This window comes from Apus apus, chromosome 19, assembly GCF_020740795.1.
Source record: "Apus apus isolate bApuApu2 chromosome 19, bApuApu2.pri.cur, whole genome shotgun sequence".
NCBI classification, from domain to species: Eukaryota; Metazoa; Chordata; class Aves; order Apodiformes; family Apodidae; genus Apus; species Apus apus.
In genome coordinates this window covers 5,299,774-5,319,784 of record NC_067300.1, presented here as the reverse complement: position 1 = coordinate 5,319,784, position 20,011 = coordinate 5,299,774, and the positions used below count along the sequence as shown (strand labels likewise).

General features: G+C 46.5%; 1 protein-coding gene across 3 annotated transcripts in view; it reads right to left on the bottom strand.

Moving 5' to 3' along the window:
* The window catches only part of COL27A1 (collagen type XXVII alpha 1 chain), a 148,987-nt gene that overhangs the window by 93,779 nt on the left and 35,197 nt on the right, over window positions 1-20,011 (bottom strand). For all 3 annotated transcript variants that reach the window (XM_051636281.1, XM_051636284.1, XM_051636282.1), the window contains exons 6-12: window positions 18,736-18,789; window positions 17,118-17,171; window positions 12,325-12,369; window positions 11,396-11,449; window positions 8,776-8,820; window positions 6,387-6,440; window positions 5,091-5,135 (exon numbers count right to left, since the gene is read on the bottom strand). In XM_051636281.1, coding sequence (XP_051492241.1) covers window positions 5,091-5,135; window positions 6,387-6,440; window positions 8,776-8,820; window positions 11,396-11,449; window positions 12,325-12,369; window positions 17,118-17,171; window positions 18,736-18,789 — 351 coding nt within the window. The remainder of the gene's footprint in view (window positions 1-5,090; window positions 5,136-6,386; window positions 6,441-8,775; window positions 8,821-11,395; window positions 11,450-12,324; window positions 12,370-17,117; window positions 17,172-18,735; window positions 18,790-20,011) is intronic.

Here is a 20,011-nt window from a genome sequence, read left to right as displayed (position 1 = left end):
GGCTTTGATCTATGAATTAACATTTCCCTGAAGGGAGAAAGATGCTCTTGTGCTTAGAAGAACTTAGTTCAGTTCTTCATGAGTTTTTTGAATAGTGATGGACAAGCCCCTTAGGGACATTCTTGGAAAACCATCTCTGGGTTTGTTCCTTCCCTTGCAGTGGAAGTCACGGGCCTTGGCACCTTTCAAACCTTTTTCTCTGTGTTTTCAGTACTTTCTTTTGCCCTTTTTTTTTTTTTTTTTTAAATAATTACATGGTGACATTGTTCACCTTGCCAGGCAATTTGGATGATGTAATGATGAACACAGGAACACGTGCTGATACCAGAGCGATAAGTAACCAGGCAAGCACCTCACCACAGAGATTTGGGAAACTCCAGACACGTGGAACACAACTCCAGCCAAAAAGAGATGGTGACATTTGCTCTGGGCTCGTGCCTACATTTCAGAGTGGTGAACCAAACTCAGAGGGCAGGAGAGACCTGCTGCCCAGTTTCAGTGTCTAACTTAAGCATTAGAAAAGTTGCTCGAACAAAATAGATTTTAAAAAATCAGGTTAATAAAAAATTTACCAAAACATCAAGTTATTTGGCCAGCATGAAAAAATCAATTCATGGGCTAAAACACTCTCAGGAGCAGAGGAGTTTTGTCAATTACTGATTTTCAGGACCTCCACTTGGCTTTTCATGCAAGCAGAATGATTAAAAGCACATTAATTTTTAAAATTATTTTTAAAATCAATCAGTACCTGAAGAAGGCATCAAACTTTTTGGTGCTGAGCTGGGATATTGGCACAAGGCAGAGAGTGCTGCTCAAGTCCTGTCCATCAGCTCCCACAGGCCGTTTGTGTTCCTTCCTGCAGCTCACCATGTGGATCTACTGTACAAACAGGTCCTCCCCCTGCACATTTCTCCACTCACTTTAGGTGGCCCCAGCTGAAAGTCCTTATCTACATATACAGCTGAACCTGAACTGGGACACCAGTTGGGAAGGGGTGCCTTATGGACTGGAGGGTGAACTTACCAAGTGCTCAGGGGAATCAGGCCTGAGCAATGAATCTCTGTGGAAAAGTAAATATTTATTTTCTGAGGATATAGACAGATAATATAATTCAGGAACAGTTAAAAATCATTCTTATTTCTTTCAAATTTTAGGAGATGGCTTGTGGATCAACACACTGAACTATCACCCAGCTAAGTGGGAAACTGCTGAAGTTTATCCCTGCTTTAGCAATATTTCAATTTTAATTATAAAATTTCTTTTAAATGTTTCTATATCTTTAAAGAAAAGTACAGTTCCCTTCTTCCTCCTTTTTTCTTGATAGGTAACAAAGTCCCAGCAACAAAAGAGACAAGCCTGAACCCTTAGCAGCTCACATGAACCATGATACTCAGAGCTGTAGGTGAGAGCTCTTATTCCTCACCCATGTTTTTATGAGAAAAGCTGAAGGGCCAGCTCTTGGCACCCCCAGAGAGCCCACTCAAGTCAGCTGGAGTTTGGCAATTATCCATTAAAATGCTGTTACCAGTTTCCCAAATCCCAACTCGTGTGGTGCAGAAAACTCTCTCTTGGTTCCCTCTGATTGCAAGGAAGGGCCTCAGCAGCTCCCAGAGCAGAGCAAAGACTGGAGCAAGAAGAGAGGAGTTGTTTATCCTCTTAGTCCCTACAACTGAGTTTCTCAGGAGTGTGTGGTTATGCCAGCCTGTCCAGACACATGGCAACACATTCCCCCATTGTTTGCCTGGACAACAGCTGGGCCTGTGTAACTTGGCCAAGGCCCATGCACTTACATTCACCACTGAGTTATCTCAGCCAACTATCAAAAGGTTGGGGGAAGCTGTAAAATGAAACCTTCCTCACCCAAAGGCAGTCCTGCTTTCTGCTCTCTGGTGTCTCCCCCAGAGCCTTGTCACAGGATCCACCAGCCTGCCCACAGTGGTGGGGAGCACCGGGGGTCTCACATGCACTTCTCACAACTTATCAGGTGAAAAGAATATATTGGGGCTTGGTGTTCACTGAAGGCAGGAAAAAAGACATTCACTTCATGAGTCAACACGGAATTGGACAGCAGACATGAAGAATGGTGAGAAGGGGCTGGCACATTGCAGGCTGAGAGCTGGTGAGAGGGATCCTGGCTGTGGTCAGTGCCAGGGTCTGCAGCTTGGCACCACCATGGTGCTCACAGCAGATACTGAGGCCACATTGGAGTGGCTGCCAGATCACTGCTGGCCCTCACAACCTCCACCCCTGCTGCTGACAAGCATAGAGAAGGGAGACTGCTGGGGTCCCCTAAGCACTGATCCCTAACACTTCAAATCCACTTGCCACTTCCTAGCACCTCTTCCTTGACATCTGAGCAGTAATCCTTAACATTTACGTGCTAAGTTTCAGCTACTGAGCTCAAAGGAGAGCAGAGTGTGTCACCCCTGTTCTGCACACAGCTGAGAACAGCCAAACAACTCGTCTGAATTCTCATGCCACAGGGAGGAATCAGGTCCCACATCCTCTTCCTCCTCCTGCACAGTCACCAAGCAACGTGGCATCTCCCCACCTTGCCTTGGCAGGCTCTGACCATCCTCCCAGGCATGTTCTTCCAGAGGGCACTACAATCCACAAAAACACCACAAAAAGCCATTCTTCTCAGCCACAACACTGGCAAGACTGAGGGTTTAACCAGCCTCTTTAGCTCCTGGCCTCCAGCCTACCTCCAAACCAGGCCGCAGACCCAGAGACGTACAGACTGACATTATTCCAGCCTCCCCAGTGCATGGTAGTTTAATCCTGCCTCTCTCCCCAGCCCTCTCCTTGCTCAAGAGCTCACTGGGGTCCCTACATCAGAAGTCCACTTGCCTCCCGTGTTGCTGCTGCACGGCCAGGAGAGCAGAGTGGGAGGTGGAGTCAGCTCTTTCCATGACAGATTCACCCTGTCCCTCACAGCTCTGCAAAACTTAACTTCCCTGGAAGGGTTTCAAGATCTGACTCATGTCCAGTTCTTCTATTTTAATCATTCCCTCTTACATCATTCTCAGAGGCCCACGGTGTCACATGCAAACTCCTCCAGCCCCACTGCTCTGCTGAGCACTTCAGCTGTTGCCATCCCTCATCCCCAACAAAAAGAGGCAGATAAATACATTTGATACCAATTCCTTCCCCACTCTCCAAAGCATTTACCAACTTGGGATGGCAGCTAATTAGGGCCTCCAAGTGCTCTCCAGTGCAGTGAGAGCATGAGAATAGAACGGGAACAGTAGCTGTGCCAGCAAAGCAGCAGCACGGGGTTACGAGAGACCAGAAACCTCACAGCAGGCTCAGAGACACTGCAACCCAGCTGGGAGACAGCACAGGCCAGGAGATAAGGGCTGGGAAGGGAACCAGGTCAGCTGGTTCCTGCTTTCCATTCTCCCAGTCACTTCCTGAATATCTCTGGATGTCACAATCTTTTTCTTGGCGCTCAGAAGTACAAATCAGCAGCGTGGGGCCATTCAGGATTTCTTATCTAACCTGGTACCATGCAATGGGGTTGGAGCCAAAGCTCCCTGACACAGGAGCCCAGCAGAACAAAGGTGCTCACGTGGGGCTGTTTAATCCCTTCTCTAGATCCCAGCCTGAATGCCTCCATGGATGAGAGGTTCCCTGCTGATCTCAGGGGAGCCCCTTGTTTGTAGCAGTGACCGTCAGACCAAAACTCTTGCCTGGAAGATGACCAGTGCTGGCCAAACAACAGCTGGAAGGCTTGGAGCCTCCTGCATGCTCTGTGCAGAAGCAAGGCAGAGAGCAGATCCCTGTACCTAACGACAGTTGCTTTGTTTGTTTTACTCTGATCCATGAGTCACTGTTGCATCTCCTGGCTCTCTGCACTTACTCATCACAGAGGTTTCTGGTGCAACCAGCAGCTTCCCAAACCATAAGACCTGGTACAGATTTCCACCATCTCCTCCCCCAAATAATCCACTCCACCTCCCCCTGTCCTAGGGAGAGCAGAACAGCCAGCTGGGATGGATGTGGCACTGTAGGGATGTTTGCGTGGCTGTTACTGTGAGAACACCAGCAAACAGTAGGCGTGGGACTCCTGGAAAGGACACATTCACATGCAAGGGTGACAAGGGGAAAGCACTGCATTTTTCCATGTGTGGGTGAGTGGACATTTTAGAAGGAGCCTGTGAGTGCAGTGTCAGGAGATGGAGAGAAATCCAGGGTAACATGAAGGACAAGGTGTCAAGGTAACGAGACACACCAGAGCACGGCCGTGCCCGCTCGCTCTGCTGACTCCTGGAGCAAGAAACTTGACATACTTTGGCAAACAAAGCACACAGAATTGCCTGGAAGAAGGCTGATGTGGGAAGGGCTTTTCTTTCTGTCCCTTCCCTGTTTCCTCTGCTCATTTCAGTACTTTTCCCACCTGCTTTTATTTTGCATTTTGCTACAGTCAGCAAAAATCCTTCCTTCTCTGCAGCTCTCACAATTCCCACCTTGCATTCAGCCCTGCCTGCAAACACCTCTTCCTCCTGGCCAAGCTCTCAAATCTACTTGATCTCCTTGCACCTCAAAAGTGTCTGAATCTAGTCTGTTTTAACCCTGTACCAACACCAAAGCCAGCAAGATTTCTATTCCAAAGGGCATTCACATGATACAAACCAGGATGGGGCAAGGGTTGGAGAGAATCCCAGCAAAAAGAGGCAAACGTGATGGGACTGGTGGGAGCACAGAGCAATAGATGTAACAGAGTGAGCACAGACATCTGGGATGCTGCAATCATGGGGGCAATTAAAAAATTCATTTGGGGAAGAGGCTGGCCAGAGGGAGGACATTGCAGAAGAGAATCTGAGAAGTGTAAGATCAAAGGGAGCATGGAGAGAGTCCAAAAAAAGATAAAAAATGGCTGTGAAGTGGGCAGAGAGTGAAAGGATGGAAGAGAACAATATTTGCATCTTCAGTTTTCTTCCTGCTTGAGAAAAGAGACATGGAAAGGTTTGTTTGAGCTCCCCCTTTAGTTCCCTTCAAAAGATATGAAGGGACCCAGCCAAAAGCCGGATGTTTTGTTTCCACTTTCATTCAACAAGGTCTGCATAATAGACGAGGAAAAACTTTACCGGCCTACCCATCTTGCCCCTCTTCCCAGGAACTCCAGGGATCCCCTGCAAGGAAAACACACAGAGAAAAAAAAAATAATAGGTCTGGTTGAGAAAGCAAACAGTCAACCAACAATGCAAAACAAAACTAGAGGAGAAAGGAGAATGCAAAACAGGCTAATGACTGAGGCATTGTTCGGGAATCAAAATGTCAGTTACTTGCAGTCAGCTGTGAGGAGAAGACAATTAACCTTCACCCACTAACTATGGCCCTCCCTGAGGACACACAGGCAACATCCACACCCAGGGCAACAGGCTGAAGCTGTGCTTAGCAGGAGCAGTCATTAAGCTACTGGTCTGGAACAGAATGAAGGCCAAGGCACTCGCTGGAGAACTTCTGTTTATGTTTCTTATTTAGTTATACAAGCATTAAATCAGCCACTCTAGAGTGCAGGGTAGTCCCCTCCCAGGCAGGCACACACACACACAGTCAGTCCCACACACTCTTGGGGCCTCTCTGGTTTCTGGAGCTGGCATTTGAGGCAGAAAAAGCTGGAATAAGAGTCTTCATCTTACAGTGACCTTCCTTAGATGCTCTTGCAGTGGGAAGAGGGGGTCCTTGGATGGGAGAGATCAGGCAGGTGGGGGAACGTGGGGAGAAGAGCAAAAAAGCAGGAGAGGTCCTGCAAAGCTCTGAACACATGGGTTTGGAGAAGGCATGATGAAAAGTATGGGGGAAAGGGAGGACACATGGGAACAGCAGCCACAGCTGCCTGTCCACAGGCCCCAGCCTTGACTGCCCAACTCCATGCAACTGGATGAAAAGCCATTGTCAGCCCCTTCCAAGAGCCAGCCTCCTTCCAGACACCTCCAGCTGGACACCCAAAAATGCTGGGACACTGTAGCTGAGATGTCACTCCTGTGAGAGCAGGGTATTTCCATGTACATTTTCCTTCCTGCCCCATCCTACTAACATGAACTAGTAAGGGGGAGGAGGAAGGCAGGTTTTAAGTGAAGGAAAATATAGAAAAGCTCCTCTCTACTCAACAGTGAGCTCTGATGACCCTGTCTGAAGCCTTGGTTTTCCTGAGCTGGAGGTCAACACCATATGGGGAGGCAGGTCTTCATGCAAGGGCAGGAATAGGCTAAAGAAGACATGGTTAAACACTAGACATGCTTGCCTCTTTCCTCAGGAGCAAGGGTCAGAGAAGGTTACAACAGGCCATGAAAACTGAGGTCAAGCAACACACCAAGTTTGTAGTTTGGTGTTTTTTTGTGTTTTTGTTTTGTTTTGTTTTGTTTTCACAAAATACTCACTCGTTCTCCATCAGCCCCTGGTAGCCCAAATAATCCTGGGAGTCCAATATAACCCTAAAGAAAAGAGGAAACAAGTAGTCAAATACCTTCCTCCTTGAGCAGACAGTCAGTCTGTGTCTCCTGAGCAGCAGAACATCCTCCAGCGCTGGTCAAGGGAAGCCGTGATGAAATAAACCTTGAGGCAAGTGTATATGCCCATGGACTGCATGGTGCTGGCTTCCACGATGTAGTCCAAGGGCACATACCCTCACACCAGGGATCATGAGGACTCCAGGCAGGAAGAGGCCAGCATGTAGAAACCTTACCTGGGCTGGCTCTGAGTGCACCTGGGGGAAATGGAGCTTAGTTCAATGTTAGCAAGAGTGATGGCAAAAGTAACCCACATGCCCACAGCTCCCTTCATCTCTCCAAGGACTCCTTCCCTGCCTCTCACGCTCATTCCCAGCTGTGCTGTGAAATTGTCCTGTTGTACCAAGGCCTCTCTGCTTATGTCACATGGTGCTCTCACACTGTGGCTCCTTCTCACACAATCACCACCTTCTCCTGGCCTGCAAGGCTGCTGAGAGAGGAGCAAACCAGTAACAGCTCTGCCAAGAGCCTTTCCCTGCAAACCCTGCTGCAGCACCAAGACCTTTTGCAAAGACTTTGTCACCTCAAGCACCCAGAGCTCTGCTGGGCAGGAAGAGGCTGAGGTGCCATCTCAGGCTCTATGGACCAGTGCAGGAGGCTCAGCTTGTCCAGAGGCACAGATCCTCTGACACCAGCTCTAAGGCAGCCTCCTTTGTACCACATTTCCCATAAAATCCCCTCCTTTCGGGCTCCCCAGCAGGCATTGCACCTTCAAGTATGGGAGGTTTCCCTGCAGCCTTGGGATCCTGCTGGCCAGGACACAAATGCCACACTTCCCTTTCCTTGCAACAATTGTAGCCTTGTGTTTAATCCTCTTTGCTCAGCAGTTAGTACAAAGTTACCTTGTGTGCGGGTCCTTTGCAAAGGACTAATTTGTGCCAAACATGCAGAACCAAGAGGAAGTGAATTTCAGCAGGGAGCCCCCTCAGTGGCACCTCCTCCTTGCACAAGCCAAGTGTTAACATGGATTTTCTCTCATCTTTCTTTCTCCATCATCACAAAATCCTTCTTTTTCCCCACCACTCCATTGCTCCCTTTAGGTTGCACTTCCTTCAGGGATGCTTCCCAGCTGGGAAATACAGCCACATGAAAATGATGCTGCCTGCCTTTGCCTCCTGAACCCCAGGAAAAACGACTCAAACTCCTGAAATACTTCCTGCAGAAGGAAAAACCAACAGAGGTGGAGGATGGAGAAGAATCCACAGCTGGCTGCCTCAATCCACCAAATGCAGATACCTCACCTAGGGCCCAGTTCTGATTGCCTGCAGCTGAACTGAGAAATGGCTTTCTTGGGCAGCTGCAAATACCTCAGGCCTCAGCACTCAGGGGTGCAAAGAGGAAAATAATTTTCCAGTGTTACATTCTGCACATCTCCCTCTTGATAATTCCACCAGGCCCTGGTTAGGCCAGTGAAATTGATGCCCCAGGGAAAACTTTATCACTTGAAGAAGCAAAGTGATCAAGCTGTGCTATCTCAGATCTTCCTCTCTCCTGCAGGACACTGAACACACCATCTCAGGAACACAGCTACAGGCTCAATATTTGTTTATTCCTTCCAGTTTTCCTAGAGATGAAAGCCAGCTGCTTGAAATCACTGCACATGGAGAAAGTATCACATGTTAGAGGAAGGAGGGATTTTATTGGCTCAGGGTCTCGCTGTGACTTTATAATTGCAGGGAAAGAACAGTGTGTGATTAATGAGAACCTTAATTGGTAAAAAAAAGAATGAAGAATAATCCTTTGCAGTGCAAATGAGCCCCCGGCAATTCAATTTGGTGAGCAAAACCTGGCAGGACTGAGATACTCTTGTTTGTATTTGCACATGGCTTCAAGATGCTGGCTTGCTGTTCTGCATAATGATATAAATCACTCCCAAACTCAGGAATGTGCCCCAAAGAGCCCATGTTCAGCATGGCTGAAGGTGGCTCAACCACACTCACTGAAACTAACGGGGCCTTTGGGAGATGGGCCTTGCGGGAAGTTCAGACTTTGGTGGAAATCTGTATGCTATTCCCTCCTCTCCTGCAATGTGAGCTCTGAAGGGGTTGACTTTGTGTCATCAGCACTATTGGTGGACTTCGGTCTTGGAACATTCCATGTTTAATGCAAAAAATTCAGCAGGATTTCAATAAACAAGGGACGGGCAGTTTAAACCCCTGAATCCAACAGAGTAAAGGTAGTCGCGGAATCGAGCTCAAAGTTCCTTAAAAGCCTTTGGTAAAAACAAGTAGAGAAAAAAGACAAATGAAAGGCTGCTTACCCGACTGCCTTTTGGACCAGTTTCCCCTATGGGGCCAGGTAAACCCTAGAACAGAAAGGGAAAAACAGAGACAAATGTGGACAGGTTTTAACTCCCCCCCGTGAGCTGTGCCAGCTCCGCAGCGTCCCCCGGCCTGGTTCTGCTCCCAGCGCTGAGGCCAAGGCCCATCAACAAAGGAGAAAAATGATACAAAGAACAAATGCCCCATTGCTGGGGAGCTGGGACTCTGCAGAACCTGAGACTGCTGCTCGTAGGGAGCCTTTCCCAGGGCTGAGGGAGAGATTTCTGACCGTAAAGACCAAAAAGGCTCCTGCAGCAGGGAGCTCAGAGGCCGCGTGACGTGAGGGGCAGTGATGCCCTTGTGCCCAACAGCTCTCCTCCTTTTCCTGCCTAACTGAGCTCAGGAACAGCCAATGACAAAGCCATTTCCATACCTGTTTAGGGACCACACACTGAGGAAGTCCCTCAAATTTCTACAGTCTAGAAAGCACACTGCAACACCTCTATCCCTTTGCAGCATCACCAGCTATGGGAAGAACTGAAAATACATTCCCCACTCTACTGCTACGTCTATTGCTGCTCACTTCCAGTCCTGTGGAAAAAATCCAACCCTGTAAAAGCACATAATTGATTTTAACGGGTTTTGCCTTCTAGCAAGTTTGTGTAATCTCTTTTTGTCTTCTAGCAAGTAGGTTCCCCCTCCCTGGGGATGTTCAAGGGCAGGTTGGATGAGGCTTGTGCAGCCTGGTCTGGTGGGAGGTGTCCCTGCTCATAGCAGGGAGGCTGGAACCTGAAGATCTAAGGTCCCCTCCAGCCTTAACCATTCTGCAATTCTATGATTCTATGAAGTTTCCAGGTAAATTTTTTTTTTTTTTTAATTTTTTTCCTAGCTCCAAATGTTGTTGGGCTTTTCTGGAAAAGGAAAAAAAAGAAAAAGAAAAAAGAAAAAAAAGAAGGCTTAGTCCTTTTTTTTTTTTCTTGTCTTTTTTTTTTTTTTTTTTTTTTTTTTTTTTTTTTTCTGGCTGGCAGCACTGCACACTCAGCCTGGGATCTGAAAGTCAGGTTGTGCTCTTTCCTGGCTCGTGCATCGTTGCCAAAGATTTCAGCCATCGGGGTGAAGTTCACAATCCTGCCTGTGATGAGCAAATCCAAACAGAGCCAAGCTCTCTCTCCCAGAGCACTGCAGAGCCAGCACAGCTGACAGGAGTAACAAGTAGTAAAATCTCAGTAAAGTAAACAGCTCAGACTCTGGATAGACACAGCATTCAGATAGGAAAAAAGCTGCCTTAAAAAAAAAAAAAAAAGTCACTTTATTGACCCAAAACACATTTTAAGAAAGCACTTTTGTTCTTCTTTGTCAAGTGCAAAGATTTCACCCTGCTTATCTGATGGCTGGAACATGCTAGGAGCAGCATTCATTAACCTTGTAGGACCATCAGAGCTCCCACCACTCCCTGTGTGTCACATATTCCCACCTAGGAGATCCTATGGAATGCAAATCTCAAAAAGCCTTTCAGAGCCTGAATGGAGCATTTAGTCAGGTGCAGAAAACTCTCATCCAGTTCTACCATCTGCACTCTCTGACGTGCATCTGCAGATTCTACCTACCATTTGTCAAGCAAGGTGTCACTCTAATTTTCAATGTAATCATACACTGATGATAGTCTGAGGCAGGGGTTGCAGCCTTGCTCTGCACAGCTAGTTCACATTTTGTCCAACAACCTGCACATCTCTGTAAAAACTCACATATGAACTCATGATAGACTGCTTAGGATTTTGACATCAGCCTGGCTTCTTAGCTATAGACTTCAAGATAGTTGTGGCAGAATCCAACATTAATGTGTCCATTTTAGAAAACCATGACAAACTCATTTCACCGTAAAATGTTACAGGGCCAGGACTTCTGTCCTTGAACAGATTCCATTTAGAGTCCTACAAATTCTTCCTCTTAGCTTTCTTCTTACTACTCAGCATCTTATATCAGTAAGACAACAGTGTCCAATCTTGATCCATTTTCCTTTGGACACTCCTCCATTCCTGGAGTTGTCTTTGTGCAATTTCTTCAGAATGAACACAAAGACTTGATTTTCTTTCATAAAACATTTTTTTTTCCCCCTAGCTGTAAATATGATTTATATATAGTTATGGTCCATGTATAATTGTTTATGTATATATATGATTTTGTCAGTGAATTTTACTAGTGAGAGTTCCTCTAAATCTTCTCTTTTGGCAGTCCTGCCTTCTCTTTCTAACCTGTTCAACATTAGATACAAAATGTGCCTAAAAATGAAGGGTTAGCAGCTTGCAGGTTTATCTCTCTGCACTGCTGCTTCCCCCTCTCTCTTTTGCTGCTATACTGAAGTAAATATATGTCAGACTTTGCTGTAGAAATCCGTATTTTAGCCATCAGAGGCACAAAATACTTTCTAACAACCTTAGTGTTGCCCAGAGTTGAAGGGATGTGTCGCCAACACAGCATCTTGGGAAGAGGGAAAATATTCAGACATATTCTAGAAGTCTGCACTGCTTTTAGTGGGACATGTCTTTAGCAGGGCACGTGTTTAGCTACCTGCACACCCAAATCCCTAGTCTGTGCACAGCACGATGAGATTTACTGCACCTGCCTGCCAGGATAACCTTTGGCACCAGGACTTCCAGCTGGTCCTCGTTCACCCTTTGGAAAGAAGGAAGAAAAGGCACAGGAGGTGAGTGTCACACTTGGGAAGCCTTTTTAGCTGCTTCATTCTTTGAACTGGGGGGAAAGGGAGGTGGATTAACCTGATACAAATGTATAGAGGACAAAAATATTAAGGGTAGAGAGTGAAATAAAGTAACGAAGGGAAAACACCGAAGCCAAGTCAATAGGATCTGGGCACTAAGTGTTGCCATTTCTCCTTCTCTCTCCATCTGCAGTGAAAGCAGCAGATAGTTTGAAACAAGGAGGCTTAGAGAAGGTGTAAGACTGCGTCTATATCTGGCATATGGAACTGTTTTGCTGGCTGGAAAGCACTGCCAAATTCTTCAAAACTAAATGGATTCATGTATAATATCCTTTAACATCATTGCTAACAGGGCCTGCTATTCATTGCCTTTTTTTTTTTTTTCTGAAATGCAAACATCAGACTTAACCAAATAAAGAGGGGGGAGAAAAGGGGAGAAGGAGAATAGGCTTTGGGAGGGGAATGACAGGTTAGTACTTCATAAGATGTGGTTAGTAAACTGCAGGTGAAAAGAATGCAAAAGGGAAAATAAAGGGGGAGTAAGGTAAGTCGGTTTTTCTTTCACTGTGTAAATTTAACATGGTTGAGCAAGAAAAATTAGAAATTAAATTTAGAGAGCCCAAGGCAACCTCCTGCCAGAAACTTGCTGATGCTGGGTCAGTGTATGTGCCCAGCTCCAGCAGGACAGGAGCTCACTGCACATCCCAGGCTGCCCCTGGCAGGACCTGGCTGTGCACACTGAGCAGGTTGTGCAGGAGCCAAACCAGCCTCAGAGCCAGCAAACCCATCCCTCCTTAGAGGTTCCATGTCGGAAACTGGGAAGACTCACCTGGTCTCCAGGATGACCTGGTGGTCCAGGGTAGCCTTTATATCCCTGTTGAAATAGGAAGAAAAATATTATTAATAATAATAAAAATAATATATATTTTTAAATATCATTTTGATTTGACTTTCTCTTTGCAGATGGGAGCACAATTCTGAGGAGAAGCAGGTTTTTAGATCTGGGGTAGCACTAAACAATCACACAAAGATTTAAGGTGCTGCTCTGTCCTTGCATCACCCAAACCCTGTTGATGTCCCCAGGCTGCTACAACACTGCGCAGAAGGAGCAGCCTGTGCCCTCTGGGGTCTGGCCTGATGGTTCCTCGAGAAGGACTTGCTCTGTGAACAGACTTAGAGTTCAATCTACTCTCAGACCTGTCTATTTGTAATCTACACCTTCAGCAAAACTCTCCTTAATCCTCAGGAAACCACAGGCTTGTGAGGTCAAACGTTGGCTTTGGGCAAATTTGGGGACTGCAACATGGGTCACATTTCAACTTCAGGCTTGAAATGCCAGAGGAAACACCAAAATAACCATCTACTGTCATGGGAATCTTCCATTTTGTGTCTAGCATGACTGCCTAGCTTTTAGCTTTTCTAATCTAATTACTACAAGGTAAGACAAGATTCAGAGTCCTTCACTAAACCAGTGAGAGGGCTGTCTTTTAACCTGTGCTCTTCTGAATTAATTAGAGTGAGTTTCTTAATCCAGGTTGCCAGCTGATGAGTGTTACAGGCTTCAAATCATTCTCACAGGTCTTTCATAAACCTGCTTCAATTTTTCAGTTTTTTTTTTTTTTTTTTTAATTTTGTTTTGTTGTTTTGTTTTTGGTTTTGTTTTCTGAGATGCAAACACTGGAGCAGGACAAAGGCAGCCTGTTCAACTGCAGACTGATCAGTGTGTATGTTAAAAGTTGGCTTTCTCCAGGATTTACCTGGAGCTCTCTTCAAACACTAAGTCATCCAAGTGGCAGGCACTTCAGATTTCCACCCCCCCACGCCCCCCCCCCCCCCCCCCCCTTTCTTTTACTCTCTTGCTTCAGCTATTTAAAACAATCTCATTTCTATCAAATGGATTCAGAGCAGATTAGAAGATTAAATTCAGTTACAGAGATGACTGTTTAGCTGGGCTACTAGCAAGACTTAAAAAAAAGAAAAAGGCAGAAAATTTAGCTGGAAACAAGTGGAGTGAGAAAATAAAGAAGAAACAATCCTTGCACAAATACTAGAGAAATAACTAAATGCTTTCAGGGTGAGATACAATTGCAAATTGTAGCTCAGTCTCTGCTACTCACCCTGTCCCCAGCCAGGGCTCCTGGCTGGCTGTGCTTGTCTGTGAAACCCAGAGAGGAGCAGCCCCTGCTCTGGAAGCCAGAACCCAACCCTGGGTTGGCCGAGAACTTGGCCCTTTGCAGAGGAACCCAGACCTGCTTCTTGCTCCCAGCTCCACACCTCTGCTTAGTGCTTGTTTTATTCTTCCCAGGGGCTATCCTAGACCTGCAGCTTCAGCCTTGGCTGGCAGAGGAATGCAATGCTCTCAGCCACCCTGGCTACTACCCACTGCCCTTTGCATTCCTTCTTGCTCATTATTTTAGACATTTTGACCTGGAAAAATGTTGATTCCCTTTTTACTGATCCTTTCCTGCTTGACCTTGCTGATGTTTCTCAGCCTGTTCTTTTGACTGAGCTGTAATCCCTGAGAAGGTAGTGGGTGACCTGAAAGACCATTTAGCTACCTCCTGACCCTTATCTCAGCCACCTAGAAGGTACTTTTCTAAACTCTGCTGGGGCAGTTCAGCCAGCGGCTCCTAACTGGAACTGCCCCAGCAGCTCTTGGAGCAGGACCAGCAGATGGGACCTCCCTGCCTCTCTCCAGGAATCTGCCCCATGAGATCCTTTCCCTGGCTCCTAGACAGAGGCTCAGCCTCAGCAGAAAGGAGGAGGATGCTCCACACTGGCTGGATGTCTGACCTGAAGGTAAACGTGCTTTATAAAGATCCAGACACACCCAGGTCTGGAAGGGCCTGTATTGGTATCACCCGTCCCTGGAGCTCAGACCAGCAGGGTGTTGTGCAGACAGAGACCATCTGTTCTGCCCCCTCCTCACCTCTTCCAGAGAGAGCTGCCAACTGGAACAGCCCTGGGTTCAGGATCTCCAGACCTGCCCTGGGATTTAGCATGGAGTCCATGGAGTTTCTTCCTCAGGCTTCTGCACAACCACAGCCTGGAGCAGGAACTACCTTTGTCTCCAGACAGCTGGAACACCTACTTCTCTGGATACACATGCTCAGAGAGATCTTGCTCCCTCCACGGATGAAAGAGGTGCCTAGCTTGGCTGCTTCAAATCATTCTGCTCTGACTGGGTTCCTGTAGTGTTGCCAGCCTGATGTCCACCCAGAGCAGGTGGTATCTCCTTGAGATGCTCAAAGCACATCCTGAGCTAAAACCTGTACCAAGTGTTGTGTTGTTATCTCTATAATGGTAAGTGAACAGCACTTAAACACATAGACACTCTACTACTGTTGCACCCTATTAAATATCCTCCTCACTACATACAATGAGCTCTGGGAAGCTCCAAGGATGTGTTTCTTTAAGGTATCTGCAGTTATTCCTGCCTCAGGTTAATTATAGTGAGGAAAAACCAGAAAGGCTTGTGTATGCTAAAGTTGGCTACAACGTGGAAGTATTTACCTGCTAAAATCCTCTTCAAATAGCACTAAAATGACAGGGCAGAGGGTATGAAAACAACTGCTTCTGCTCTTTTATCCAAACGCTTCCTGACGATTACACGGTGCTCAGCACAAAGGCCTGTGATTTAGAAAGGAAATTGCACTCCAGAGAGGGATTTACTCATCTGTGATGGTATTTATAATTCACGCTCTCCTGGCTAAAAAGGATCATCCTGTACTTTGATAGGAAGTGCAAAGGGGCCAGTGAAGGAGATCCGTGTGGCAGGACGTGTTTGGGGGCACTGACCAACTCCCAGCTCTGTCTCTGCTCTCTGAGTGACTTTAACCAAGCTTTTCCCCTCTCACTGCTGCTGTCTTCTCCACTCTGGCACTTTCCTACAACCTTTTTCTCCTCCACAGCAGCTGAGGCTGGGAGCAAGGATGCAGTGCTCTGCTGAGATGGAACTGCAGAGTCTGCAGCCCACAGGCCAAAGCCCAAGCCCGCAGACACCTCGCAGGCTGCAGAGGGACTGGTGGAGCAGCCAGGTCCTGCCACTGCTTCAGAGCACTGCTAGCCAGCAAAAGCCACATTGGCCCTGCGTGGAGAGGATGAGAATTACACCCATCCACTAGGCAGCTTCAGCCCCTCTTAGATGAACGTGGGCAAAATGACTTTGGGGTGCTCTGAGCTCAGACTCTCCAACCCTACGACGAGCGGGCGCTGCGGTGGTGGCTGCTCTACCCAGTTGCTGCCCAGTTGTGGCTCCAGCTCAGGCTGCTGAGCCAGTTGTTTCATCGAGGGGAAAACTTTCTTTCCCTTGGTGAAATACTTTGCCTGTTTGAAAGCTCCTACATGGCATTTTCAGATCAAAGCCCTCAGAGCTCTTTCCACAGTCCCTCCATGCGGGGAGCTGGAGGGATGTCCATTTCCAAGGCGTTGCTGTTTTCTGGTAGCCAAGATGTGTTGCCTGCCTTCAGCCAAACACCAGCATGTTTTCCCTGGGAGAAAGCCAGCAGGGAATCCAGATAAAAAAAGATTTTTTTCCAAACATTTCTCCAACAGCTGAAAGTTTTTTTCTTCATGCAGGAGGCTAATAAGAGCCAGGTTATGCCAAAACCACTGCCAGACTAGTGCTACTGGGAGGTTGTTGGGTTTTTTTTTAAGCTGCACCAAAGGAAAAACTTCAGCATCCAACTTGCTCGTTACTTTAAGAAACAGAAGCATACCCCTGCCTTTGCCCTGTCCTGGGGGAGCTGAAATCAGATGTGAAGGCCATGTGCTGGATGCAGGAATGTGTTTGTTCAATCTCCTATTCCTTCTCTACTTTTTCCACTACGAGTCCTTGCACTCCTGACATTGCATTTTGCTGATCGTAACCACAAGGTTCTGCTTTATGAGCTGTTATACCAGGAAAATAGTATTCTTTGCACCCTATTTGTTAGAACTGGTTTGTGACAGCAAAAGATCAGTAATTAATCACTCTACTGCTCCTAGCTCCACACAGCACCTCAAGCATGACCAGCCTCGGGAGAAGAAAAATGAACCCAACCCCTACTCTTGGCAAATTGGTTCCAATATAAAGCATACAAACAAACAATCATGGAGAGGGAGGGTTTCTTTCTGCCTCCTCCACACTTTCTTTCTCCCCCCAGAGTCTTAAAGCATAGCTGAGTAGGTGTTTGTGTGCAGCTAATTGGCCTGAAGAACAGTATATATTCAATGGCCCATTGACTGATGAAGTGATTGAAACAAGATGCTAATTTTAACTGCTCCCCTTTGCAGTGTCAGGGCAGTCACTGCTGCTGAGCCCAGCTATCAAACAGCTCCCTGCATCAGGGTGAAGCTTCCACAGAATGAAACCAACATGCCAACACAGCCTGGAATTGGAAGGTCAACTGAAGCATCCTTGATACGTGAAGGATGTGAGCTCTGGGCATGGGTTGCTAAGGAATTCCTGTGCAGACTTGCCCACAAGGAATGCAAGCACTCACTGCTGCAGTGTAAGGCAGGGGTGGATCTTGTGCTCTGTCCCTATGTATCCTGGGTACTAGGAATTCATGAAATTATTTTAAAATTAAAAGGAAAAAAAAAAAGAGTAATCTAATTCACAAGAAAATAACATACTCCTACCTTTCTACCAGGTGGTCCAGAGAACCCAGTCAAACCAGGCAAGCCTACGTCTCCCTGCAGGAATCAAGAAAGCTGAATTAATTTCCAGCAATGTTTTCCCCATGCCTAGTGGACTGTTACTGAAACTGTTTTGCTGACAGTAGCCCCCAACTATTGGTATTTCTGATTCTCATTCCAAGTCTTCAAAAACTGACTGGATGAAAAGTGCAGATTTAGACATCATCTCTATTAACTGGCTCATATAAATTATAAACCCAGTTAATCAATGGCAGCTGCTGCTGGAGTCCAGCTTTTTGCCAGCAGAATGAATGCTTTTTTTTTCAGTGATCTCATTCAGTCATGCGTTTCATTTGCCTTTTGATAGGCATCTGATTCATCCAGGAAAGAAAATTTCAGTTTTCATTTGCAACGAGGACAACAGGTACCTCCTGACAAATCCAGCAGTTGTGCTCCCACTCTGCTCCTGCACTGGCTCAGCCCACAGCTCCAGTTCAGGTGGTACTGATGGTATAATTATTTTACCTGATGCATGACGTGGATTGAAACTGCACAGGATACTGCTGGTGGGTTTTTTTTCAGTGGCCTGTACTTTTGAAAAGGGATTTCATCCCATCCCAGCTGGCATATCCAAGACATCACAGGAATGGAGAAGCACACTGCTGTGAGACCTCTCTAACACCCAATCCATTTCTACAAGCCCATTTTGGCCTTTTCTGATTAGGATCAAGCCCCCCTTTTGACTCTTTAACACTGAGCTGAGCCTGCTTCCTGAAAAAAACATTTGGAGTATCTAGCTTGAAAATTAGGCATCACTCCAGACTCCTGCTGGAAGCTCCTTGTTTCTATTACTGCTAACAGGAATAAAGCCTTGTTAACATGAGCTAAAAGTGATCTGGATCTCTCCCTTTCTTACACTGAGCCTGCTTACAAGAAAATGGTTCCAGACTCTGTGGGTGAATGATTTCCATGTGATGCCATTCTGATGTAGTGTACCAGAAATTTCAAAAGGCATCTCGTGCTGTTAAGCTAAAAGCATCATTTCAGACTTTGCCTTCTCACTGTTTCCAAGAGTCACCCTCCATCTTGCATTTGTGTGGCTTGCTGTGCTTCGTGGAGGCATCTGGTTTCAAATGAATGGTCCAAGTTCTTCGTGGCTGATGCTTTCTATTAGCTGTGCATTTATAGCTTATGGTGAAAGGAAGAGGACCAGGCTTCTTGCCCTGGACTTGAGTTATGAAGTATTGTGCAGGCACAGCTGAAAGAATTAATTGAGGTAGAAGTTGTGGAGCCCTGATTGCTCTGCTATTCATTTCTAGACTTCTGTGAGGCCTTGTTGCCTCAGTAAAAATCATTCAGCTGTGAAACAGCAAAAATAGGAGCTGTAATTTATTGAAAAGAATTAGCAGAACTCTGATTCTTAACAGTTGCTAAATCCAGAAACCAGTTACACTTCCCAGTTGTGTTGATTTGAGAAGCCCTTGGTGGAAAGGCCTCAGTCCCAAGTCTAGTGAGTAGCTGTGGTGCTTGGGGCTGCAGCAGGGACTCCCTCCATGTGTCTGCCCAGGGTTCAAGCACACTGGGGTTTTCTGGTGCCTGTGCACTCTGGGCAACCTCTTACCTTCTGTCCATTGCGAGCTTTGCCAGGCGACAGCCCAGGATCACCTTTCTGACCCTGAAATAAAAAACTGAAATTAATGACATACTCCAAGGACCCAGCCCACAGATGTGGTTCTGCTTACACCAAACTTCCAAATTAGAAAAGCATTTTGTTTTATCTCCATCTTGCCCCAACATCCCAAACGTGTGAAGTCCCTGGGTTTAGCTGTCCTGCTGGGGCTGGTTTTGGGGAGTGATTGCTGCTGTTAAAGCATTGAGTTTTAAATAGTATTTGACAGTATTAAATTGACTAAAGAAAGGACAACTGGAAGAAGGCAATGTCAGGACTTTTGATACTTATTAGACTAGACAGCTGTGATTTCTTCCTTGTCTACAGCTACCATCACAAAAATAATTACCAAGCCTATTACCGTAGCTAAACCATCCTTCTTAACAACTTGCTAGTTGCTCTTGCTTTTTTAACTGTGGGGAACTGATGAAACTGCAGAGAAAGTTACACTAATTAGACACTACCAGCAGCCAGAGCAATTGTGAGGCTTCCAGGCTGGCAGAGGAGAGAGGCACACTGGATCTTAAGTGGCAGTATTCTTTATTTTCCTCTTTAACAACCGTGACAAGAAAAATTACAATTTAAGACTGTGATCTTCTAATGAGCACAGGCTGGGATTTCAGCAGCATTTGTTCATCTTATTCCAGTAGATACCTTTGAAAATTCCAGATCAGATTCCGAAAAGGTGGAGAGGCGGTGTGTGCACCTAACACAGTGGGAGGTAGAAATGGGAAAAAATTCAGGAGAGATTTGAAGGATTTCACATTCTTTTGGCAGGGGAGAGGAAAGGCTTAGCACACAGAGCAGCTCAGGTCTGTATAACATCTCTACAGGTAGGACACAGGTATCCCAGTATCAGGCACTGGCCATTAACACTCCTGGGATCATAAAGAAGTCACAACCTCTGTGTGCTACATCAGCAGCTCAGGATTCAAAACCAGCCACCAAGCACAGCACAGTTGTGAGGGTTAATTAATGCTTGCCAAGTGAAGTGCTTGGAGGGAAGGTGAGACCCTACAAAGGAGTGATAATATTTATTCCCTGGCGTTTCTCATTAGCAGCACAAAGGTCTAGTTCCAGCCAGCTGAGCAGCTTTTCCATGCAGCCTCACTGAGACTACATGGAACATGCACTTCCCACCTCGCACAGAGTGTAGATCTCCCTTCTCCACCACCCACCACAAGCTGCAGGGTTCAGGGAGTGAGATTACTGGGCAACGGACTGTAGG